We start from the raw sequence: 25,421 nt of genomic DNA on the forward strand, positions 1-25,421 counted from the left end.
GACTTTAAGGTAGCTTAATCTAATAATAAATTTAAATGTATTTCTTGATTATGTGTTGTATTTATAATATCGATCTGTTTAAGACAAGTTTTAAAATTAATGTAATGGTGTAAAAGGTACACTATTTGCCTCTGAAATGTAGTGAAGGAGAAATATGAAGTAACTTAAAATAGAAATACCTAGTTGAAATTATTAGTCACGACAAATTACATTTAGGTATTTGTGTCCAGTAAATGTAGCATAATACTTTAATTGTCACTGTTTTTCTTCTCTTAGCCATGCTCTCCATCACTAGCTCCTTGTATGTTTCCTCTGTGACCTTGCTTTGCGCTTTTTAGTACCTTGCGCTTGCCGTAGTTGTCAGTGCAGCGTTCTCCTCCTTGAATCGGACGAATGAAAGAAGATGTTTGTTTTCATGTGGCGGCGGTATTAAGGCATCTTTAAACATGGCTCTCAATGGAGGGGGAAGCCGAGGATTTTACTTCAACACCGTCTTGTCTTTGGCTCGGTCGTTGGCAGCTCACAGGCAGGCCCCGCTAGAAAAGGTAACGTTATACGTGGCCCGGTAGCTAACGACAGTTTCAAGCTAATACCTGTCAAGAGTCTTTGACATTAAAGGCCTGTTCTTAACTTCGCTTCTCTAATGGGGTTATGTGATTTTTGATTTAAAAACCACAGTTAACATGTCTAGCAGTTTCCTAGTGTATGTATTACGTTGCCATTTTCTGATTTAAGACGACACAGTAGCACTTATAACTGACTTCAGAGGTGGCTAACGTCGGCTAACTGTTAGCTGTTTTGAACCTTTAGCTAATCTTCTCTTTGGTTTAAGACTTGATGTGTACGATCCTTAACAGGAAGCTTGATGTGTACGATCCTTAACAGGAAGGAAAGCTCACATTTCCATAAGGTGTACACTTATTCCTTTGTAATTTTATGTAATAGTTCATATTCATTAAGCTGTCAACACAAGTTGTATAACACAGATCTTCATAATGTTTTTTATTCTTTCTGCATAACATCAAGAAACTAATAATCCATTAGAAAATGACTTGAAAGACCAATTCATTACTAAATAAAAGATAGATAAAGTTAAAATGTTTGTAAGGAGGTTATTGGATCACATGTAATTGTACTGTATGTCATGCACAGAGTTAAGATACTAATATAACAAAGTGTCATTAACACAGAAATGTATAGAAACAAATAAATGTGTCTTAGGATAGCGTGGTTTCACTATTTTTTAATGCCAAACAGTCAAATTACTTATCATCAAAATGATGAGATTATTCCATGTTGGAAAAAACAAGTATGAATCTAATATTCGATTTTAAGCTGAGGGTAATTTTCATTACTATTTTGATTCTAGAAACATACTGTCATTCAGCATGGTGTCCAATATTACTTATTGTAAAACCAAATAATTCAGTTGGAGTGATGTCCTTAGGTTCAAAAGCAAGAGCAGTGTTTACTTCAGGTGTCAAAAACATTTTTTGTCCCCAAACAAAGAACCAATTAGTGCTAAAGTATTGCTTATCGCTATAGGGTGAATCAATGTATCCATTAAACTAATTGCAGCATTTTCGCGTGACAAAGTGAAGCAGTCAATGTGCTTTCACTGAAGCAATCAATAGTAGATGAGAAGAGTTCTAACCAGAGGACCACCAATCAGACAGCTGCCCTGGGGAACCACAAGTCCCAGAACACTGTGTGTCACTTTCTTTTTGGTAATTTAAGTACTTTCATATTGGTCTGGGAATGTCAACATTAATGTACAATATCAACCTTTTCCTGCATTTCTATGTAAACTTAAATAAACATGAAATAAAATAATGCTGTGATCTCTAGCGACAGCAGAGACCCCACCCAAACAGGTTCATCTGGCAATGACAAAGAGGAAGTATCACCTCTATATTACTGTCATCATTTAAAGACATAAAGGAAGATGTATTATGAAGTCATGACATGCAGACTAAGGAATCACAAAAGGGAGGCAACCAACTTGAAGTCCCACCCAGAAGATGTAATCATTTCTTCTCACAACATATTTTAGATGAAGGGTTTAAAAGTAAATTAGATGTATTTCTGTGTATTGGAAGTACTGTTGAAACTAAACTTATTTGGAATAATAGGGCAACTATGTAACTCAGTCAGGCGGTTAGGATTTGTATTCAGGGATTATGATGAGCCTGGGAAATATTTCACAACAAAAGAGCAGACAGGAATTGGAGTGATTTGACCACACACCCACTGAGATTTAAAATGGGGAAATGTTTTGAGCTAAAGAGGAAGTCTATCTTCTAATGAAAGAGCTGTGGTAGCAGTAATACAGTGAGCAGGCAGTTTAGTGAATTATTGTGAAAGTGGACTTTGCCTTTCTGATTTTTCTGTCTATGTAAGGTCTTTTGAAATGTGCTTGTTCTAGTGGTCTGCAGAAGCACACTTACAGGAGTAGTTTAAAGCATCCACCATTAATCAGACTTACAGTATGTTTTGCTGCAATAATAATTTTGATAGTTGATTTAAAATACATTTTTATTTGCCATAAATCACTCATGGGTTTATTCTTTAATATATTAGAAAAGCGTAAAAGTTAATAATTACCCAGAATCTAAAGAGACTGCTTGTTTTTTTAGTCTAAATCCTCCCAAAGGTTTATTTAACTATCAAATATGACAATTAATTGCAGCAAATCCTTAATTTGGCTTAACTTAGTTAATATATTGACTGTTTGAGTCCAATGCTTGTGTGGAATGTAAAGTTTCTGAATGTTATAAGTGCATAGACCAGATTGTCTGAACAATACCCTTCTTTCACTGGGTGCGAGAATGCCCTTTGGTACCTTAAGAACATGTTGTATTTGACTATACACTACTTTCATTAAGCACAGTTTCCCTGGCTCAGTGAAGATCTTAGCTGCTGTCAAAACACATAGCATTTTATTACTGTTTTAGGACTGAAAAACAACCGTTTTGAGATTTAGCTTTTGAGTCAAATGTAAATTCTCCACAAATGTTCTTCATCCTTTAACAGCATTAATTAAATATACTCTACATTGCATACTGAATAAAACATTCAAGACCTAGAGATCCTATTCTGTATTTGAAGGTGTATAAATCCCTCATAGCTTCAGCCCTTTGGCATTAGGTTAATTAATGCCAGAGGCAGACTTGGCTCAGTTCCTGCTGCATATTCAGGGAATCAAAATCATTATCACTAATGGCACCTAGCAGTGTGCAATTCATTAAGCTGAGATAAATAATGCACTGCAATTTTCAAATAGTGTGTTGTCCATAGCTGATGCTTACAGCTCATTTGAATAATTGTAATGTATTCCTCTCACAGGTACAGAAGCTACATTGCATGTGCCCCACAGACTACAGAGGAGTCTTCCAGCTGGATGAGAGGAGGAGAGATGCTGTCATTGCTCTGGGCATCTTTCTGGTTGAGTCAAACCTGCAGGTAAACCTAGTTCCTACTTACCTCTCTACTACTGTATTGGTGTCCTAGTATCTCTGTATAACTTCCTATGCAATACTTCTGTTGCAGCACAAAGATGCTATTGTCCCCTACCTTCTTGGGTTGCTTAAAGGGCTTCCTAAAGTTCAGTGGATTGAAGAGAGCTCAGAGCGCAAAGGAAGGGGTAATGATACACCTCTGATTTTGCAACATTATTAAATATAAAGCACATAAGATTCACTTTAATTGTGTGTTATTCAATATACTTGAGATATGGATGACTGAATACAATTTTTAAGGGCGTTGTTTTTTAAATATTTGGTGCACTTCCTGTCTTGCAGAGACCCTTCCTGTCGCGGAGAACTTCACCTTTGGTCTGGTAACACTACTGTCAGATGTTGCCCAACGTGATGAAACCTTACGAGGACAGGTGTGTGTGTGTGTGTGTGTGTGTGTGTGTGTGTGTGTGTGTGTGTGTGTGTGTGTGTGTGTGTGTGTGTGTGTGTGTGTGTGTGTGTGTGTGTGTGTGTGTGTGTGTGTGTGTGTGTGTGTGTGTGTGTGTGTGTGTGTGTGTGTGTGTGTGTGTGTGTGTGTGTGTGTGTGTGTGTGTGTGTGTGTGTGTGTGTGTGTGTGTGTGTGTGTGTGTGTGTGTGTGTGTGTGTGTGTGTGTCTTGCATTGTTCATGCTGTGAAGGAGTAAGTCATGGGAACATCTCCTTGCAAATCTCTGCAAAAAAGTAATCTTGTACTTCTTTAAGTTAAACAACCTTGGTTCTTTCTATCAACTTTGCAGTGGATGGAGTTCAACCATTCTTCTTTGTGTAACTCTCCTTTACGGCAGCCACCAAGGATAGACTCTCTTTGGGACATAGAGGAAAACATTTTGTAACAAAAGAGCTTTCTGCTGAGCCTAATATTGGTTTTGTCAAAAAAAGAGATTTCCATATTGACATCGAAAACTTTAAATGTTGATATGCATGGTTGAGGCAGAGTATATGATATCTTTGTATCATCTTTGACAGATTCTGGAGGCGATCATGGACATCATGCAGATCCTGCAAGATATCTGCAAGAATCCAGAAGTTCACGATAAAGGTGCCACATATCCTGCCTTCTTTGTATTCTACTTATCATTTCTAATGTTCTAACCTCCATGACTCTTTTCTGTACAGAATACCTGTGCAGGTACACTGTGCCCACCCTGCTGGGTGTTGCTCGAGCTTTTGGCCGCTACAGCAACACTGATGAGCCGTTACTGTCCAAGCTGTTCCCCCGACCGGTTGCTCCTCTCCCGGCTACGGCGGATGAAAGTGATGCACCGCACCGGCGCTCCTTCAATGACTTCCGCTCCATCATGCCGAGCTCTTTACTGTCGGTGTGTCAGGGAGACACTCTGAGGCGCAAAGGCTCCAGTCAGCAGGTAGAAATCATTTGGAAAAAGTAAAGGAACAAACTTAACCGAACCCCTAAAAAGCTATATGTTTTCCAATTATGGTGTCAGAATATACCAAAATTGATGATGAACATATTATTTAAAAAATTGAATTTTCATATATTGATAAAAATACATATATGACAATACCCTTGTGGCAGATGTTAGGCTGTTGGATGGTTTTGTTTATTGGTTAATCTGAATGCCTATTCACTATCCGTTAGTGTATTTGAACATTTTTGAAAATCAAGACTTTCTCGTCCTCCTTCTAATTAAGTGTATATGCAATTTATATGCAAATAAATTAACAAAACATACAATGAACAACGTTAAAAATAAATATGGCTAAAAGGATTTTATTTCCTCAAAAGTTCTAAAGATAAAACAATATTATAATTATGTAAATTGTTTAGGCCTAGATAATTACATACTGTTTTTTGTGTGTTTTCAGGCCAGTCCAGAGAGAGCCTGTCTGACCCCGATCTCCCCCTCTGACCCCTCCGCACAGTACTTTGAAGGTCAGTACCTGAGCAGAAGTGTTTGAGGCCGTTGGGCTTTCAGGAACCATCAGTGACTCTCTGAGGAAGCTGTTTTAAAAACTTCTGCTTCCCTCTTCAGGTTCATACCTCCCTGATGGCAGCGCAGTGGACCCTGACTACTACTTCTCCACCATCAGCTCCAGCTTCTCCGTCTCCCCTCTTTTCACTGGAAGCAGCTCCGGAGAGTTTCATGTCCCTCTGGATATGCTCAAACAGACCCTTCACATGGTTAGCAGCAGAAAATATGCAATTGATTCAAATAAAATTCAGTCCCAAGTAATGTATAAAAAGTGGAATTTCATTAACTTGTCTCTCTCTATAATAGGTTGAACATTTTGTCTCTGAGACATTTTTAAAAACACTGGATGACGCCTTGGCAGAAGTTATAGAGGTATGATTCTTAAATCACTTGTACTTGTGTACTTATTGTTTTCTTGATACATTTGGTTCATTAATACATTTTTGCTAATTTCTTGGCAGTTGAATCCTGGCTTTCATCTGTACTACAAAACCTTCAGTGATCCTCTGTATGTAGCCATTTTCAAAATGCTAAGAGACACGCTTTACAATTTAAAAGGTAAAGAATCCAGTTTTTTTACTCTTTTTCAAACGTTTTGAACATTTAGCGACATATTTCTCGTTTTTAAATGGGTCCATCAGCAATCATGTTTTATTGGTTGTGTTCCCAGACCTACAGACAGACTATGTGAAGGAGGTTCATGACTTTGTGCTGGAGCAGTTCAGCAGCAGCCAGTCGGAGCTGCAGAGGATCCTGCATGATGTTGAGTATCTCCAGAGTGAACTGAGCCCTCTCAAACTGCGCTGCCAGGCCAACGCTGCCTGTGTGGACCTCATGGTGTGGGCAGTGACTGAAGAGCAAGGTCAAATATCTCCTTTTCAGACCGAATGTAACTGTCAAGGAAATCATTACAGCAATTTTCATCTGTTTTCTGTCTATATATTTCATATCAATAGGAGCTGAGAACCTTTGCACCAAACTATCAGAGAAGCTGCAGTCCAAGACGTCGAGTAAAGTCATCATCGCTCACATGCCACTTCTCATCTGCTGCTTACAGGTAACCATTAACTGCTTGTTAAACAAAAAGGTTTCTGTCATTCTAATCTAGTCTTGGTTATTACACATCCTGTATCCATGGATCACACATTGCATGATATATCACCAGATCTTCACTTTTACAGTTTACACAGTTGCTTTAGTTAGCTACACAACCTTTTTTAACATATGGCAGTAATTGGGTGTAAATGTAAAGAAACAAGTAATCTACATGTTAGCCGTTTTAAATATTGGGTAAAACTAAGCTTTAAAAGTTCAAAATTACAAAATGTTGCTGCAACCTTCTCCAGGTATATCGTTTTTCTCAAAGCCTGGATGCAGTAGAACCATAGTTGTTCATTCGTTCACAAATTGACACAAATGTCTGTGTCTTCAGGGCCTGGGTCGTCTGTGTGAGCGCTTTCCGGTGGTGGCCCACTCTGTCACCATGTCCCTGAGAGACTTCTTGGTGGTACCCTCTCCTGTCCTGGTGAAGCTGTACAAATACCACACCCAGTGCGCTCAAGGTAACACAATAAACTCACAGCTCCACCAATCACTTGCAGTATTATCTCCATTGCAACGTTTACTCACCAAATCCTAAACAATTTGAAGGGACTGGTGAGATAAAGATCCATGTGACCAACGAACATTCCCAGTCAACCCTCAGTACAAATTCGAGCAAGAAGAGCCAGCCCTCCATGTACGAGCAGCTACGGGATATCTCCATCGATAACATCTGCAGGTGAATTCACTCACACACACTTGTACAGCATATACACACACACACACACTGGTATCCACACACATGTTACCTATCTCTCTCTCTGTTCTCAGGTGCCTGAAAGCCGGACTCACTATGGATAATGTCATCGTAGAAGCTTTTCTCGCCAGCCTGTCTAACCGTCTCTACATCTATCAGGAGAATGATAAGTAAGTCATATCATACTGACTTTGTAGAGCATGAAAAGTCTTCCTTTGAGAGTGTATTTACAGATGTTCCCCTCCCTTCCTCAGGGATGCTCACCTGATCCCAGACCACACCATCAGGGCTCTGGGTCACATCGCTGTGGCTTTACGGGACACCCCCAGAGTAATGGAGCCCATCCTCCAGATCCTGCAGCAGAAGTTCTGTCAGCCTCCCTCACAGCTCGACGTCCTCATCGTAGACCAGCTAGGCTGCATGGTCATCACTGGCAATGTAAGGAGTTATTTCTTTATTAATTATTTGAAAACAGACCTTACCCTGAAGATAAAACATCGATATAGCTAACAGCTGATTCTATACCTTTTTAACGTTAAATGTTTCTAACCTCATAACTTGATTTTTTTTCCATCTTAGCAATACATCTACCAGGAAGTGTGGAATCTGTTCCAGCAGATCAGTGTGAAAGCCAGCTCCATGGTTTACTCTAACAAAGACTACAAGGACCATGGATACAGGTGACCTAAAATCTTAACTGACACAATTGTTATCCTTCTGATTACATAAGCAAGTGATGCACAAGTGGGAGAATATTGTAATCCTCATAGTTGAGTATTAATCACATTTGTTGAGATTCTTGTAAGTGAATGTTGCTGTGTGCACACAGTAAAGTAGCTGCTGCAGCAGAGGCAACTGTTTTTCAATATTTTACTTCTGGGAAAAGCAGCACTGTTTCATTAGAGAGAAAGAAACTCGGTAAAAAGTGGAACTGAAGTTATTGACAGAACGTTAATCTGCAAATTATTCGAAAATGTATTGTTTTCTAGCAAAAACACAAGACATTGTCTACTTTTTTTCAATTTTGATGATTTGACACTTTTATATTTATATATATATATATATATATATATATATATATATATATATATATATATATATATATATATTCTAACCATTACTAAAATGTGGTTTGTATAAACTAGGGGAATGTAAAGTGGAAGAATATTCTCATCCTCATATAGTCGAGCATTATTCACAGTTTGTCATGAAAGTCTAGTAAATGTCATGTTCCTTTTCTTTTTTGCAGACACTGTTCCTTGGCTGTGATAAACGCTCTGGGTAACATAGCAGCGAACCTGCAGGCGGAGCAGATGGTGGACGAGCTTCTTGTCAACCTATTGGAGCTCTTTGTCCAACTGGGCTTAGAGGGGAAGAGAGCCAGCGAGAGAGCGCCAGACAAAGGCCCGGCTCTGAAGGTAGAGCACACACACATCTACACACACCGCAGCAATGAGACTGCAGTGTTGGCTCAGGGCGGTAAAAGTCCAGGAGAAAAGATGATCTTAACATAACCTTTGCAGCCGGTCGAGAGCATGTCAACATTTATTCCAGCTAGAACATTACCAATACATTTCCAAAATTAAATTATTGTTTTTTAAGGGTTTAATGAGCCAACCATTAACATCAGCATCTCTGGTTCGTCTCCAGCTGGGGACCTTTTGTTGCATGCCATTTCCTGTCAAGTCTCTGCCGTCAACTATCAATAAAGTGATCAACTGAACAAGAATATAAACAATGATTTAACTGCCATGATGAACGAGGCAATTACATCATCTCATCTTTATATATGAATAGCGACATTTATTATAAAGACAGAGATTGCAGGGAGAGAAGTAGGATTGCATGCCCCTTGAGGCTTGTGTAAAGTATGCATGCTTTTGTTGTAGAAAGTACTTTTAGTAGAATCATACTGACACTTAGATTCCTTCCTTTTCTCTTTAGGCATCAAGCAGTGCTGGGAACCTTGGTGTCTTGGTTCCAGTTATTGCAGTGGTAAGTGTTCTGGATAAAATGTCCAAAATGTTGAGCTTTAATCACACTTGTTTATTAACCATGTTACTACATATTCCCTTTTTAAGTTGAATTGGATCCTTCCCCCTTTGCTGCATGTAGTCCCCCCTCAACCTATTTCCGCTTAATCTGTTACTATCAATTAAGGCAAAAAGCCCCAAAAAAGTCAACTTGTTCCACTTTTTTTGTAACTTATATAATACTCTACCAGCAATGCTCTTCAGCTTTGAATATACTGTACCTTAACAACCGCTCAGATCCATTCTCTCTCTTCCTCTGCTGTTAGCTGACTAAGAGGTTGCAACCAATTAAAGAAGCAAAGCCGCGTCTGCAGAAGCTCTTCAGGGACTTCTGGCTCTACTCTGTTGTCATGGGATTTGCTGTTGAGGGCTCAGGTACAATAAAATACATTATATACATTAATAATAATCGACTATATCTTACTTCAGCATCACGTGTTGCTTCTGTTGAAATCTTCAGGTCTGTGGCCGGAGGAATGGTATGAGGGAGTTTGTGAGATTGCAACCAAATCACCCCTGCTCACTTTTCCAAGCGGGGAACCTTTACGCTCAGAGCTCCAGTACAACTCTGCACTGAAGAATGACACTGTCACTCCGGTATGAGAGCACAATCATGCACAGATATGCTCACACATCATATCACACAAGTGCTCATACGTTTGTGGTTGGTTGTTGTTTTTCAGGCGGAACTGAATGATCTGCGGAGCACCATCATCAACCTGCTGGATCCTCCTCCTGAGGTTTCTGCTCTCATCAACAAGCTGGACTTTGCCATGTCCACATATTTACTGTCTGTGTATAGATTGGAATACATGAGGTTTGCCAACATGTCTATAATATGTATTGGGTTATGTGCTTCACGGTGTTCGGGGATTATTCTAGTGTGCAGTATATCGTTTCTATAAGTGATGTTTTCTCCTTTTAGGATGCTCCGTGCTCTGGACTCTGAACGCTTTCAGGTCATGTTTCGATACTTTGAAGACAGAGCAATACAGAAGGATAAATCTGGTAAGCAAAAAAACAAACATAAACAGGTGCTTTTACATGCTTATTATAATCATGAACATTTAAAATATTCCTTCCAGGCATGATGCAGTGTGTCATTGCTGTGAGCGACAAGGTTTTTGAGGTCTTCCTGCATATGATGGCTGAAAAGGTAAGGGAGATGTTTTTTCAATGAAAAGAAACTTGTATCCTGTGAGGAATGTGTTTCTTCTTTAGTCATTAAACAGTCAAATTGCATTTGTACTTGTCACTTAAGGATTTCTAAGATTACATGGTTTGTTCCATTGGCATTAAAAAAATGCTGCTGCTCATATAAGGTATTTTAAGCGCTGCCTGCGTAGAGGCACAAATATAGGAGGGCTGAATGAAAATGAATTCAAGTTGCTGCAGCTGCACCTGATTTATTGTGGCTTTAAAATAAACTGTGTATAAGATGTTAACATCTGGGAAAGCAGATTTTTTTTAATGAGAGAGAAAGAAAACAGTAAAAAAAAGTCTTAACAGTTTAGAAAGTAAAAAAAAAAAAGCTTGTAAATCTTAACTAAGGAGTTAATTGACAGAACATTTATATAGAGCTTGTTTGAAAATGTTGGATTTTCTAGCAAAAATGTGCTTGTACTTCCAAATGTGATTGTTTTCCATTTTTGCCTGTTATCACTGTACTCTAAACATTATTCAACTTTGGACTGTTGGTTGAAACAAAACAAGACTTATTAGGACATTTCTAGAACAAATAAAGAATTAATTAATGAGAAAATAGCCAAACTTATCTAATATTTATGCTATATTTTCAGCCAAAAACCAAAGCCCACGAGGAGGAGCTGGAACGACATGCTCAGTTCCTCTTGGTCAACTTCAACCACATCCACAAGAGGATCCGCAGAGTGGCTGACAAATATCTGTCCGGCCTGGCTGAAACGTGAGAGTGCATCAATACACATGCCTATATATCCAGAATACTGTTTAATATACATTAGTGTCAACACTATTTTCTCTCCTCAGTTTCCCCCACTTGCTGTGGAGTGGCCGTGTGCTGAGAACCATGTTAGACATCCTGCAGACGCTTTCCCTCTCACTCAGTGCAGTAAGGGATGTTAAAAGTGGATTATTCAACAGTCATCAATCAGTTTCTCTCTATACTTAAGGGTGTTTGTGCTGCATTTCAGGACATTCACAAGGACCAACCTTATTACGACATCCCAGACACTCCACACAGAATCACCGTCCCAGACACATACGAAGCCAGAGAGGTAATTACACTTTATTCTTGATTTCCGCTTATAAAGAACTCAGCATTTACTTATGTTCTACATCTCTATGTGCAATTTGCTAAAAGTATCTAATGCTTTTGTATCTTAAATTGTAGAGCATAGTGAAGGATTTTGCTGCTCGTTGTGGAGAGATCCTTAAAGAGGCGATGAAGTGGGCGCCATCTGTGACCAAATCCCACCTCCAGGTAACATTTATTTCTGAAAAAAGTAGTTTTATAATACTAGAAATCTCTACATGTAGAGCCTCATATTAAATAAAGTTCACATTGCGGCCCAAAACATTCTTTCACCTTTGTACTTTATGTGTTTTTTTCAGGAGTATCTGAACAAACATCAGAACTGGGTGTCGGGCCTGTCCCAGCACACGGGCCTGGCCATGGCTACAGAGAGCATCCTGCACTTTGCTGGTTACAACAGACAGAGCAGCACACTGGGGGTAAGTCATACAGCTTACTTGTACTTATACTTGTTAATGCTGCAAATTGATAATTTATTTCAGAAATGAAAATGGCTCAAGAATGGAGCCTTGTGGGACACCATTAACAATAGTTGCTTAATTCACTGTTTATCCACTAATGGGGGCTTGTAGTTATTATAGGTGTACTTGACTTAACTCAAAATAAAGTGAAATAGATCCAGAATACTTAGAGCAAGAGAACAATGTATTTGAGAAATAAATGTGTTACTTAAATATGATGGCAAGTTAACCTTCTTTCTACTTTATAAATTACAATTGATATGCTTATTTCTTATGCTTCACCTGTAGACCACTCAGCTGACTGAGAGACCAGCCTGTGTGAAGAAGGACTACTCCAACTTCATGGCCTCCCTCAACCTCAGGAACAGATACGCTGGAGAGGTAAAACCAACAAATCATACATACAATTTCTCATAACTAACTGCTCTGCTTTCTGTGTCTTAAAACCACCAAATTATATTAACTTATTTGATCAAACACTTTTAAATGTCGCTTCACATGCTCACTTCTTCTCTATCTTCTTTTCTTTCTCTTTTGTCTGTAGGTATCTGGTATGATCAACTTCTCCGAGGCAGTTCGAGGACAATCCGATCTGAGCCAGATGATGATCAAGCAGATGGTAGAGGCTTTAGAATCTGCACAACCTAAAGCCTTCACTGAGTCCATGTTCAAACTGGCTGCTTTGCTCATTAGCTCCAAAGGTTTTACATTTTCACTTAGATTAATATGTTTTATTTTAAATGCACAGCTCTTTGTTCTTCTTTGCTCTGGACTTGTTGTCTGACTTCTACTTTCTCCATATTTTTCTTAAGAATGCGATCCTCAGCTCCTGCACCACCTCTGCTGGTCTCCTCTCAAGATGTTCACATCACACGGCATGGAAACGGCTATCGCCTGCTGGGAGTGGCTGTTGGCAGCACGTGTTGGAGTGGAAGTACCGGTATATATCTTTTTTTCTCTAAATCATTTTTGTGTCCTTTGGGACAGTGCATTTCTATAGTGCTTTTATACAGTAAAAATCGCTTTTCTACACAGTTTATGCGGGAGATGGCAGGAGCGTGGCAGATGACGGTGGAGCTTAAGATGGGCTTGTTCTCCGACGCTCAGGTGGAGGCTGATCCTCTGGCTGCTTCAGAGGAGAGTCAGCCTATCCCCTGCCCTCCAGACGTTAACCCTCATCAAATATGGATCGAGGTCAGACAAAAGCAATTCCACTTTGGTTACTATAACATGCTTTTATAAATGACCTTCCCCACTACTTATTGTCTCTCATGCCTACCTTTTTTATTCTTCTCCAGTTTCTAGTCCAGAGGTTTGAGATTGCAAAGTATTCCAGCGCAGATCAGGTTGAGATCTTTGGCAGTCTGCTACAACGCTCCCTGTCTCTCAATGTCGGTGGGGCGAAGAGTAGCCTCAACCGCCACGTAGCTGCCATTGGGCCTCGTTTCAGGTACATTAACACAAAAAGCTAAAAGATAATGTCGGTATGTTTTCTGATCCCTTTACTTTACCTACCTGTCAATTGATGTCTGTTGATTCTTCAAGGGTCTTCAAAACAAGCTTGTTTTTTAAGACAATGTGCTAATTGCATGGAAAGTGTAGAATTTTGTGTTGCAGATTTGTTTATATATGTCTATGTACTTCAGGTTGCTGACTCTGGGACTGGCTCTGCTCCACTCTGATGTCCTCACAAATTCAACTGTAAGAAATGTGCTCCGAGAGAAGATCTATTCTACAGCCTTTGATTACTTCAGGTACCTACAAACTCAAAATCTATGGAGCAACAAATATTTTCATGCAATACATGTGTAATGGCTTTTTCAATTACAATAATATATGCTATAAAACCTAAAAAGAATAGTACAAATACCACAGTAGCTTGAGAAGATTTCTTTATAGTGCTTGTTTCCAAAAATAGTCCGTATTCCAAAAGAATCAATTATATAAAGAAGAATGTTTTTTGCTAACATGCTAAACTAAGATGGTGAATGTTGTTTTACCTGCTAAACAGTGATATGTAAGCATTTTGATTGGGTGTATGTTAGCATGCTGACATTAGCCAATAACTAAAAGCATTGATTTGCCTAAGTAGAGCCTCAAAAAGAATTGAATTGCAAATCAAAATCCCACTCAATAAACTATTGATGATCTAACTCTCCAGCGCCCCTCCGAAGTTTCCAACCCAAGGTGACAAGCATCTCCGCGAGGACATCTGCATCATAATCCGTTTCTACGCCAGCATCCTATCTGACAAGAAGTACCTGGCAGCATGCCACTTGGTCCCACCTGGTGAGCTTGGTACTACCCCGGCCCCGAGCACGCTCTCTGCCGGGATATTTGGATCGCTTATCGTGTCCAGCACTTCTCCGATTTCCCTCTTAAGTAAGCCTAAAGCGGTGCAGCTCGGACTGCACTGCAGCAGGGGCATGCTTATGGCGCGTGACATATTTGACGCTGTTTGTCCTCACAAAGCTGCTGATAGATCCTGTTATCTATCGGTTTATATTACCAACCTAGCTCTTTACATTTTTAACGTTTTTTCCTCAGTGTTGGTTTTACACTTCTTTTCTTCCTCTTATTTTCAGTGCCTTTTTTTAAATTTGTATTTACAATATTTCCTGAATAATAAGCAGCTGTGAGGAAAAGCTCAAATTTGTCAACTGCGTTAAGATGCATGATTATTCATCATCTCAGCCCCACCCGTCTGCTCCAATCCTCGATTTGATCAACTTCCAAATAATTAATTAAAAGCTATAAAAATGCTTTTTTCTTCCAACACAGAAAATCCTCTCCTCTTCATTACTGACGACCCAGAGATAAGACATGGTCTCATTCTCATACACATTGTAGCGCTTCAGGTAGAAGGGTCCTCTAACCGCTGATCCTGGGTCAGAGTCATTCGCTGCCAGCCCCCCTGCACATTAACAAGACAAAAAAATATCTGACCCAGTATCAGTGGTTTAAAGGAAGCTCTGCTTACATGCTTTCAAACGCATGACCATCACAACAGCAGAGGACTAACTGATAACTCATCTCGCTCATCTCTCCTCATATTATGATCGTTTTGCACTGTTGAGAATTACTACATGAGTCTACATGTGCTTGTGTCTGGACCAAACTGAATCTGTTTGCGTGTAAAACAGATAATCAGGACCCGTCCCTGAACAGTCTGTCGGTGATGAACGCAGCCGACCTCCGGAGCAGCATGGACTCCAGTGCTCGCTCCCAGCAGAGCAGCCAGGGCTGGATCAACACCTACCCGCTGTCCAGTGGTATGTCCACTGCATCCAAGAAATCAGGTACTGCTTAGGATCAGCATGGGAACAATATGTTTACAGAGAAAGAGATTCCAAAAATGAGTTACAAACTCTTTTCCAATTTTCTTACCTCAGTTCTGCTGTTTTTTAAACAGTCTTATTTGTTTGTTTGAGGTTATGCCTGTATGGATTTATATGTAAGATCTCATAGTATCAGATGTTTTATCTTAACCTGTAGTGTTACAAATATGTGGAGACTCTTAATATGAACTAAATAAATAAGATGAAGTTGGTCATTTAACTCTCAAAACTGGGAGCATGCAATATGCTGGATATGCAACTTGTTCAGTCACTTTCAGGTGGTAACACTTCAACTATAAAGCTTAACAAGCTTTTTGAAAGGTTTCTGCATTAACGATGGAAACTGTAAAATAGACTGGTTATCTTAACTGTATAGCACCAAATATAACAATACATACAATTAATTGGAAAAATACTGCAACTGTTTTTATTTATTTAATTATTTATTTTGACCCTAAAGTAAACAAAGGGATGGACAACATTGACTGTCCCATAATAAAAGATAATTGAACCTTTAGACCTCCGATAGGAACAGAGTCCGGATTAAGACTAAAGAAATGTTCCCATTCCATGAGAACACAAATACAGTCAACTTAAACCCACATTATGGTCTAACTATTCTCTGTTCCCTAGGCACGTCTAAGAAGAGTAACAGAGGGACGCAGCTTCACAAATACTACATGAAACGCAGGACTCTGTTGCTGGCCCTGCTGGTGAGGGGGAAAAAATAAATGTCATTCATTGTTTTTAACTCCTCTTCTCCTTATCACCCAGTCTTCATGCTCTCTTTCTCGTTCCCCTTTCTGTGTTTCCAGGCCAGTGAGATCGAACGTTTGACCACGTGGTACAACCCCCTCTCCGCTCAGGAGCTGGCCATCGCAACGGAGCAATCTGTGGAGACCAGCATCGCCAACTGGAGGTCCAAATACATCAGTCTGACAGAGAAACAGTGGAAGGACAACGTGAACCTGGCCTGGGGCATCGCACCTTACCTGGCCATGCAGCTACCAACAAGGTTCTCACTCTGTTTGTTTTAAGGGGACCTATCATGCAAAATGCACTTTTCGATGTCTTTTATTCATAAATATGTGTCCCCGGTGTGTCAGGGAACTCACAAAGTGTCAGAAAACAAAACCCTCTCTCTTTTCCTCGGTACCCAAATCTAAAAAAAACGGAGGTACAACGGAGCTGATCCAGATCTGCGTCCAATATGACGTAATATCAGAAATGCAGACCACGGCCCTATCAGAAACAATTCCCGACGTGTTTTGGACGTAATATGGTCTTTGTTTACATTAGCAAGCATCGCTAACACTCAGAGCTAACCTGCACTGGAGAGAGTACTGTATGTGTAAAAAAGCAGGAAATAAAAAAAGGAACTCACCTTGTGGTAAACCAGCAAGAGAAAAAGCATTTGAGCTCCATACTGTTTCAGAAATAATCCTTGATGGGGTTTGGAACATGATATGGCGTTTCATCACGGCAACATTGAGCTGTTTCTCCGGTATAATTCTGAGCAGGCATTAGCTCCCCCTCCTCTTTTTTAGAACCTGCAGTTCTCTAACACAGGGGTTCCCAAACTTTTTAAACACGATAAAGAAAAAAACTCTTCCTCCCTTTTGTAAAACTAAATTTGATAGATTTATTTGTTTCTTCAATACATTTAGGAGTTTTGCAGCTGCAGCCTTACTTACAATACGTTTAGTAGCTTAAAGTGGATAATGTTCACTAAACCTTTTTAGGGAATACAGTATATTCTGATAAAATATAAAATCTTTAAACCAAGCTTTTTTAATTGTTTTACCACTATAATTTAATTTGGATGTCATTTTGAATGAAATGTTCTTATGTGTGTACCTCATTGGAATAACAGTTGCACTTCAACGCTTTTCTTTGTCACTTGTTGTTACGGTTGAGTGAAGGAAGCAGGACCCAAATGCAGATAACCCTGAAAATGCCTTTATTTCAAGGATAAAATAATAATAACTTGGACCAAACAGAACACTCACCGGTGAACTCAGTCACAAACAAAAGACGAACCAACACTGAACACAGGAAGAGACTAGACTAAATACAGGGAGGGGTAATCACAAGACGAGAAACAGCTGGGCAGGGGAGGAGAAACACAAGAGCAACAGGTGAACACAATCAGACAACTAGACACACCAGGGAAACTAACGACAGGTGAAAAACACAGGAAGAAGGACCAGACAATATACAAGGAGGAAAACATGACAGGGAGAACAGCAAAACACCCAAAACAAGACATACAAAACGTGACATAACACAATAATCCTGACACTTGTGACCGCATCGGCTTCCGTTCAGAAACAGTTATATCGTTTTTTGAATTCCAACCACTGAAAAAAGGTCAATCTCCTACCTGATCCAGATGATTTACTTGTTTGCTTGGTTCCCAGGTTTAAGAATGACGCTATTGTTGCTGAAGTGACCCGGCTGGTGAGACTTGACCCCGGAGCCGTCAGTGATGTCCCTGAGGCTGTCAAGGTAACAGCACTTAGTCCAGTATAGCTCAGATGCTAAGCTTCTGAAATTGTGTATTTTATGTTTTAATTTAATATTTTCGTTCACTCTCCTTACTTCCTAGTTCCTGGTGACGTGGCACACTATCGATGCAGACTCTCCTGAGCTGAGCCACATCTTGTGTTGGGCTCCAACAGACCCGCCCACTGGTCTGTCGTACTTCAGCAGCATGTACCCTCCTCATCCTCTCACCGCTCAGTACGGGGTGAAGGTGCTGCGCTCCTTTCCTCCAGTAAGTCACACACTAGTGGATTCCTGCTGTAGAGACATACAACTTGAGGGCATTCACAGATATAACGTTTGTTTATTTCTCTTTTTAGGATGCCATCTTGTTCTACATCCCTCAGATTGTTCAGGCTCTCCGTTATGACAAGGTAAACATGATCTGCTATAGCTAGAATGGTTAGCCGACTGAAATGAATCAACAACCGTTATACTTCATGAAGCAGTAGTAATACACTCTGATGCTCTGTCCTGCTCAGATGGGCTATGTGAGAGAGTACATCCTGTGGGCGGCCCAAAAGTCTCAACTTCTCGCCCATCAGTTCATCTGGAACATGAAGACCAACATCTTCATGGACGAGGAGGCGCACCAGAAAGACCGTGAGTAGAGGGTTCAAATCACAAAGACCTTTAATGCTTTGACTGTGGTTTACAGCAGCACTGACAATAGTGAGACCTCAGATTGCCAGATTTAAGTGTACAACTAAGGTTGAATACTAGAAATTGAGATCTTAGTATTACTTTATATTTTCAGTTACTTCAAGCTATTTAAAAAAAAAAATATTGGGCACCTCATGTCTGTTTGTGCTGAAAAAAACCTTATTAACTCTGACCTTTTATTACAGTAATGTAACTTGATACCCTTTTAGTTGATTAGTGATTTTCCTCCAGTTACTTTACACACTAAAATGGCAGTGTTGCAGGCCTTCATGTCTTTAGTCAGACTTCACTTCATTATACATCAATGAAGAGTGATGTTATTGAGATCAAAAATGTCCATTTGTCCTAATTCCATGTGTCTGTTAATCTTTAATACACTCTGAACTGTAACATTTTTACCTTCCAACAATTCCTTTTTCTTTTTATGTGTAATAACATTGTCCGCCTAACAGAAATCCATTATCAGGCATAATTCAATCCAATGAAGGTGAAAGTGTAGGTGTAATGTCATTAATTCCCGCCTCATTAACATGTGCAGCTGACATCGGGGAGCTGTTGGAGCAGATGGTGGAGGAGATCACAGGTTCTCTGTCGGGTCCGGCCAAAGACTTCTACCAAAGAGAGTTCGACTTCTTCAACAAGATCACCAACGTGTCTGCCATCCTCAAGTAAATTCCTCACCATTACTCTACAAATCATTAGCAAACAACGGGATGTTTTGGTGTATATTTAACTTGACATCTTTTTTTTTTCAGGCCTGTTCCTAAGGGAGAGGAGAGGAAACGGGCCTGCCTCAAAGCTCTGTCTGATATCAAAGTCCAGCCAGGTAACATACTCCTCCTCAGTCAGTCTGGATGGATCAGTAAACATTGCTAACACATGTTGTTTTAAGTAGTCATTTTTACAATATTTAATGGTCACAGTCTTATAGTGTAATAATTCATAGATATTTAAAAATAGAAAGAAAACTAAGACCACAGCAAATTCTTTCAAGTTTCTCCAAATTAGGTAAATGTATGTTTGTATATCTTAATAGAAATCAGCTTGTGCTCATTTGCCAACTATATCAAATATATTTTCTCTTTACATGTTTTCATTGTGGTGCTGTCTCTGTGTTGTGTTGTTTGTATACATATTTTTCTTTGTAAACTTATTATTATAATTATTGAAGTGTGATTGACTCCTTTTGGTGTTTTCTAGGCTGTTACCTACCAAGTAACCCTGAAGCCATAGTGCTGGACATCGACTACAAGTCAGGAACACCCATGCAGAGGTAAAGGAGATTTAGCATCTTTAACCTCAGATGAAATCGGCATGATACTTTATCGGGACCTATATTGTTGATATCTCATGGGAATATATTCTCTATCTTCACAGTGCTGCCAAGGCGCCCTATCTGGCCAAGTTCAAGGTGAAGCGCTGTGGAGTGAGTGAGTTGGAGAAGGAGGGTCTCCGCTGCCCCACAGACTCTACAGACGAAGGAGAGGAGAATCCAGACGGATCACGCAGGATCTGCTGGCAGGCGGCCATCTTTAAAGTGGGAGACGACTGCAGACAGGTAGCCCGCTGAGTTTATTCCCTGGGATATTTCAATAAAGGAAACTTTGACTTTTGTGTAACCCTGCTGCGTTCCTCTGTCTCCAGGATATGCTCGCTCTGCAGATCATTGGGCTTTTTAAGAATATTTTCCAGCTGGTGGGCCTGGATCTGTTTGTTTTCCCCTACAGAGTGGTGGCCACTGCACCAGGGGTAAGACTTCATGTTCAATCATCCACTAAAATAAATGATTCTCTTCTCTGTATTTCCGATTACATTTTTTCGCAGTCTGTAACTTATTGTTGTAGCTTTTATTTTTCATTTTGATGACGTAAACATGACAGCACTGCTACACACAGCTTAAGACCAATCTGGCTAATCACAAAATGTGAAAATACTCAACATTTCCTAATCATTCTTGCATAGTAAAACTAAAAGTACTGTAAGTTAAAATTGTCAGCATTTTGATAATAAATGGATTTCGGCAGTTAAAAGATATATGGCTTAAACTAGATGTTAAAAAATCCGTCATTGGCCGGTCATTGCAACCCCATATCTCAACAATTATACTGTTAAACATATTATAATTGTTAGGAAGGATGGCTAAAACGTTGTAACTGTAGATATGTACTTGTTTACTCACTGACCTTTTTTCCCTCAGTGCGGTGTGATCGAGTGCATCCCAGACTGCAAGTCCAGAGACCAGCTGGGCAGACAGACTGACTTCGGGATGTACGACTACTTCCGCAACCAGTACGGAGATGAATCCACCCTCGCGTTCCAGAAGGTGCAAAGAGTTTAACCTTTCAAAGTCACGCTTTTACTCACTGTTCATGAACGACTGTCAACCCTGTCTAATCATATTAAGTATTAAGACAAATAACGTACACCAAAACCGATCCAAAAGAAGATGCAGAATTGAACCGAGGTGTGGCTGTTTCTCTCTTCTCTTTCCACAGGCTCGGTATAACTTCATCCGCAGCATGGCCGCCTACAGCCTGTTGCTGTTCCTGCTGCAAATCAAAGACAGACACAACGGCAACATCATGCTGGACAGCAAGGGCCACCTCATCCACATAGGTATAGTGTTTAGATATTTAGACATGGAGGTCTGGACTAAGTTGTTGTGGGGGTTACATCCTTTTCAGATTCTTCCAAACACGATTTGTTCATGTCTTCCTTGTTTTTTTAGACTTTGGCTTCATGTTTGAGAGCTCTCCTGGAGGTAACCTGGGCTGGGAGCCTGACATCAAGCTGACCGACGAGATGGTGATGATCATGGGAGGAAAGATGGAGGCCACGCCGTTCAAATGGTTCATGGAGATGTGTGTCAGAGGATACCTGGCTGTACGGTAAGGAAAGAAAAGTGTGGACTCGGATTGTAGATTGTTTGTCCTCCATATGCTTTGTTAAGGGACAAAAGAGCTGTATTTCTTTTACGTTAAAGAAGGGAAACAGTGTTCACTTTCATATTGTTGTTCAACATGATACTTTGTTTAAATTTCAATATATCTTATGTTATGTGTGTCTTCTCTGAACATAAAGACCCTACATGGATGCAGTGGTTTCCCTAGTGACTCTTATGCTGGACACTGGACTGCCATGTTTCAGAGGACAGACGATCAAATTACTCAAGTGAGTCCAACAGTATGATGTCGGGAAATGTGTGTAAAATAGGGGGTATACTTGGTGACTTATATACTTATTAACGTTGCACACATCACTTTATTAAATGGACCTAATTGTGCAAATTCCACTTCTTTCCTATTTTACATTACATTTGTGTGCAGTAAATAGTGAGAAAGCGGATGGATAATACTGCAGTTATAATAATTGTTACTGCACTGTATATGTGCAGCGTTAAGCATTTATCTCAATGTGATTGGGACCAACAAGATACAGAGAATCAAAGGTGTTACAATAGAACAAAACTTATTTTTTGCTGAAACCTTTGTTTTCATCTTTCATTTTTTTATTTTGACACCCAGAATTATGTTTACGGCGTGTTTTGCTGCCCCTTAGTGGTCAGAAAATCCATGAACGCAGCATTGAACATTAATGTGTATTTTATTTTATTATAATCAGAGGACGGTTTAACCCTCAAATGAGTGAGAAAGAAGCGGCAGCCTTCATCATTAAAGTCATCCAAAGCTGTTTCCTCAGTAGCAGGTAAGCAAAATACTAAATGTTATCAACATTATGCAAAACACCAACAAAACAAGACATTAAACTGGCCGTCTTATTTCAAACATGTTATGACTTCCGTTGTCTTTTCTTTTATCAGGAGCAAAACGTACGACATGCTGCAGTATTACCAGAACCAAATTCCTTACTGAAAGACTTCTGCCGGACCACCACTGTCCGTCCGATACAAACGTCTCTACACAAGCAATGCAAACCTTCTTTGGGTTGATTTTAAAAAGGCTGTGCGATGCATTTTCCACTCCGAAACAACAATATGGCACTTTGTATCCTAAAGCTCTGATTTTATTCAGCATACTCTAAGTTGTCGGATTTTATATTGTACTTCTGTGTTTTAAAGTACGTCTTCATTCAACTTGAGACTAAAGAACAATGAACAACTTTTACCAAAACAGGTATTTAAACCACCCTTTAAGTATTTTCTTCTTGATGCTGTTGCTTGTTTCTAACACTAACTGTCACACTGGAGGAAGAAGTTTTTGTCAAAGCAGCTCTAATCATCATTGTGATCAATTGTTACTATGCTGTTATCCACTTTTATGCACTTTATAAATCCCAGTATTTCATCGGCTTCTCCTGCCTATGATCACAAGCTTAAATAGAGATTATAAATTAGAGACAAAGCAATCTGCATTTGAATCAACTGATTCTGTAATCACATTATGTTTGATTTAGTAGAATACTAAAGCTGGTAGACAGATCCAGAATTACTCTGCATTTAATCTAACAGTAGTTTTTAGGAATACAATTGGTATTTAGAGAATCAAATGTAATTATGCTGTAGTACGTACTGTAGAATATTTCCTGTAGATCAAATCAACATCGCAGCTAGTTTTCTGTGATTTATGTGGAACTTGTAGAGTGTATGTGAATAACTTATTAATCAGAAGATTATAATAGCTGTGCTGCTTTGAAGATAACCCTCAAAGCCAGTCGTGTCTCACATCAAAATGTTAGCTTTTGCTTTGTTTCAGTTATGTAGAGATTGTTTATTTTCCACTACATGAATCTGATGACTGACGACCTGCAGTTTGAGGAACCTGTACGGCTTTGGTGCAAGGTCCTGCTTTTTGTTTCCACTGTGTTTTTTAAACTGGGTTGTTATGGGTATACCTCTTCAAAAATACATTTCAAATGCTCTGTTTCTAAGCAGCGCTAAAAGGAAGGACAAGTGTAGAGAACAGAAGAGGAAAGCAGAACCTGTGGCTTCATGTTAAGTTCCTGTTGTGGAAAAGGACATGAGGATAGAGTAAAGCTGCAACAGTACATTTGTCAATTAAATTAAAAGTAAATGTCTACTATTTTCAAACTCTATTAATTGTTGAAGTAATTTGTCCTATAGAAAAGTCAGAAAATGCTGTTTCAAGCTTCTCAAATATGAAGCCGTTCCCTTTTTTTCTCAGTTTTATCTCATATTAAACTGAATATCTGGAGAAACTGGGATGAAAAACGAATTTCTGATATTTATAGACCATTTATAGACCAAACAATGAATAGATTGTATTCGGCAGATTAGCTAGCTGACGGCAGAACAGGAACCCACTGACTGCTAATCACATGTATGTCTTGTCTTATGAAATGTGTCAGAAACATTTTCCTAACATGTAACTGTTTGGAAACATTCCTTTGTGTATCTGAGTTATATTGAATCACTTGGGTTTGGAGTTTTGTTGGATGATCTTGCTTTTACCGCTGCAGACGATGATTATACCTTAAAAGCCATTTCTCATATACCTAAGGTAGAAACACAACTGTAGTAATACTTGACAAAAACCCTAACCTTATGCAATATATTGATGTATATTGATACTGTACTTGTGTGTTATATGCTCAACAAATGAACTCGCTATAATTCCTTCCATCGTGAGAAGTGTTTCTCTGTCTGTCTTAGTGTCGTTGCAGAATCGACGTAAACGCAAGTACTTGTTTAATGGCTTGTAAAAGAGTTAAAGAGGCTGCTGTGATAAACTCTTTATGAAGCCATTTCAATGTAGTGGATTTTATTCTTGAGTTGCTGTATTTTAAATGAGTTAGTCATCCCGTATCTCAATCAGATATGTAATATATAAATGTGTGTGCATTTTTTGTTTGTATTTGCTCAGTTTGTGGCGACATCATTGACGGTTCAGATTAATCACCTCTGTTGTTCTGATAATATGTGAAAATGTCTTCTTTCCAGATTAAATGTGTAAACATTTCAAATCACTGATGTGTGTTACTCCTTTGTTCTCTGCCTTGTTGTCATGAGCTCAAAATAACTTCCACAGCGGATTAGAGTTTTTTTTTTAAGAAGTTGGGTTCATTTTTCAACCCATAAAGAAACTAAATGCTAAATATATAAATAAAATGTTTTTTTGTTTTAAGGCAATCTGGTATGTATGCGGTGGAGTCGGCTACCAAGGGATTCTTATCACGTTTCAATCACATTTAATTGTATCTTAGAGAAAGGTATGCAAATTAAAATAATAAATCAATCAATCAAAGTTTATCCATATATCACAAACGTTACATTTGTCTCGGGGGGGGGGGGGCTTTACAGTTTGTAAAGAATATGACCCCCTCTGTCCCTCACATTGGACAAAGAAAAACTCCCAAGGAAAACCCAGAGTTAATGGAGATAATAATTATATTTTATTGTATATTAAGAATAAATAAATTAGGATTTTCATAAATGCCCCTTCAAATGATCAATAACTTCCACTATAGTTAATGTTAAAGATTATATTTGTTCAGCCCGTAAATCAAAGTTAGTATTTTTTTACTCTCATAATTCAGACCAGAATAATGAATTGGAGAAAGAATCCATCCATCCATCCATCTTCTCCCGCTTATCCGTGGTCGGGTCGCGGAGGTAGCAGTTCCAGCAGAGAGCCCCAAACTTTCTTTTCCCTGGCCACATCAACCAGCTCTGACTGGGGGATCCCAAGGCGCTCCCAGGCCAGAGAAGAGATATAATCCCTCCATCTGGTTCTAGGTCTACCCCTTGGTCTCTTCCCAGCTGGACGTGCCTGGAACACCTCCCTAGGGAGGCGCCCAGGTGGCATCCTAACTAGGTGCCCGAACCACCTCAACTGGCTCCTTTCGACGCGAAGGAGGAGCGGTTCA

At 39.4% G+C, this 25,421-nt stretch overlaps 1 protein-coding gene across 2 annotated transcripts; it reads left to right on the forward strand.

The window, feature by feature from the left end:
• Window positions 1-337: 337 nt before the first annotated feature.
• pi4kaa (phosphatidylinositol 4-kinase, catalytic, alpha a) lies at window positions 338-24,521 on the forward strand. 2 transcript variants are annotated; one of them, XM_079659411.1, is made up of 54 exons: window positions 338-545; window positions 3,346-3,462; window positions 3,550-3,643; window positions 3,801-3,889; window positions 4,481-4,553; window positions 4,631-4,878; window positions 5,342-5,408; window positions 5,509-5,657; window positions 5,755-5,820; window positions 5,910-6,006; window positions 6,119-6,310; window positions 6,405-6,505; window positions 6,881-7,010; window positions 7,099-7,228; window positions 7,321-7,416; window positions 7,501-7,684; window positions 7,826-7,926; window positions 8,496-8,664; window positions 9,191-9,241; window positions 9,546-9,654; window positions 9,740-9,876; window positions 9,963-10,096; window positions 10,205-10,287; window positions 10,365-10,435; window positions 11,079-11,203; window positions 11,287-11,368; window positions 11,451-11,534; window positions 11,651-11,740; window positions 11,872-11,991; window positions 12,322-12,414; window positions 12,578-12,734; window positions 12,846-12,973; window positions 13,069-13,227; window positions 13,332-13,483; window positions 13,680-13,787; window positions 14,195-14,415; window positions 15,177-15,332; window positions 16,005-16,084; window positions 16,187-16,386; window positions 17,792-17,879; window positions 17,980-18,147; window positions 18,236-18,289; window positions 18,398-18,518; window positions 19,117-19,246; window positions 19,334-19,404; window positions 19,779-19,851; window positions 19,956-20,136; window positions 20,223-20,327; window positions 20,776-20,901; window positions 21,074-21,194; window positions 21,307-21,466; window positions 21,660-21,749; window positions 22,200-22,283; window positions 22,399-24,521. In XM_079659411.1, exons 1-54 carry the CDS (start codon window positions 447-449, stop codon window positions 22,448-22,450), a joined length of 6,366 nt encoding a protein of 2,121 aa, XP_079515537.1. In that variant the 5' UTR covers window positions 338-446; the 3' UTR covers window positions 22,451-24,521. The 2 variants fall into 2 exon arrangements, with proteins under 2 accessions (XP_079515537.1, XP_079515538.1); XM_079659412.1 differs by having other exon boundaries at window positions 14,195-14,322.
• The last annotated feature ends 900 nt before the right edge of the window (window positions 24,522-25,421 follow it).

The sequence above is a fragment of the Notothenia rossii genome (assembly GCF_949606895.1).
Source record: "Notothenia rossii genome assembly, chromosome: 11".
NCBI lineage: Eukaryota > Metazoa > Chordata > Actinopteri > Perciformes > Nototheniidae > Notothenia > Notothenia rossii.

Coding starts and splice junctions, on each gene's coding strand:
- pi4kaa (XM_079659411.1), top strand. CDS start 447: ATGGCTCTCAATGGAGGGGGAAGCCGAGGATTTTACTTCAACACCGTC. Junction 7,229..7,320: donor TCCATCGATAACATCTGCAG/GTGAATTCACTC, acceptor CTCTGTTCTCAG/GTGCCTGAAAGCCGGACTCA. Junction 7,685..7,825: donor GCATGGTCATCACTGGCAAT/GTAAGGAGTTAT, acceptor TTTCCATCTTAG/CAATACATCTACCAGGAAGT.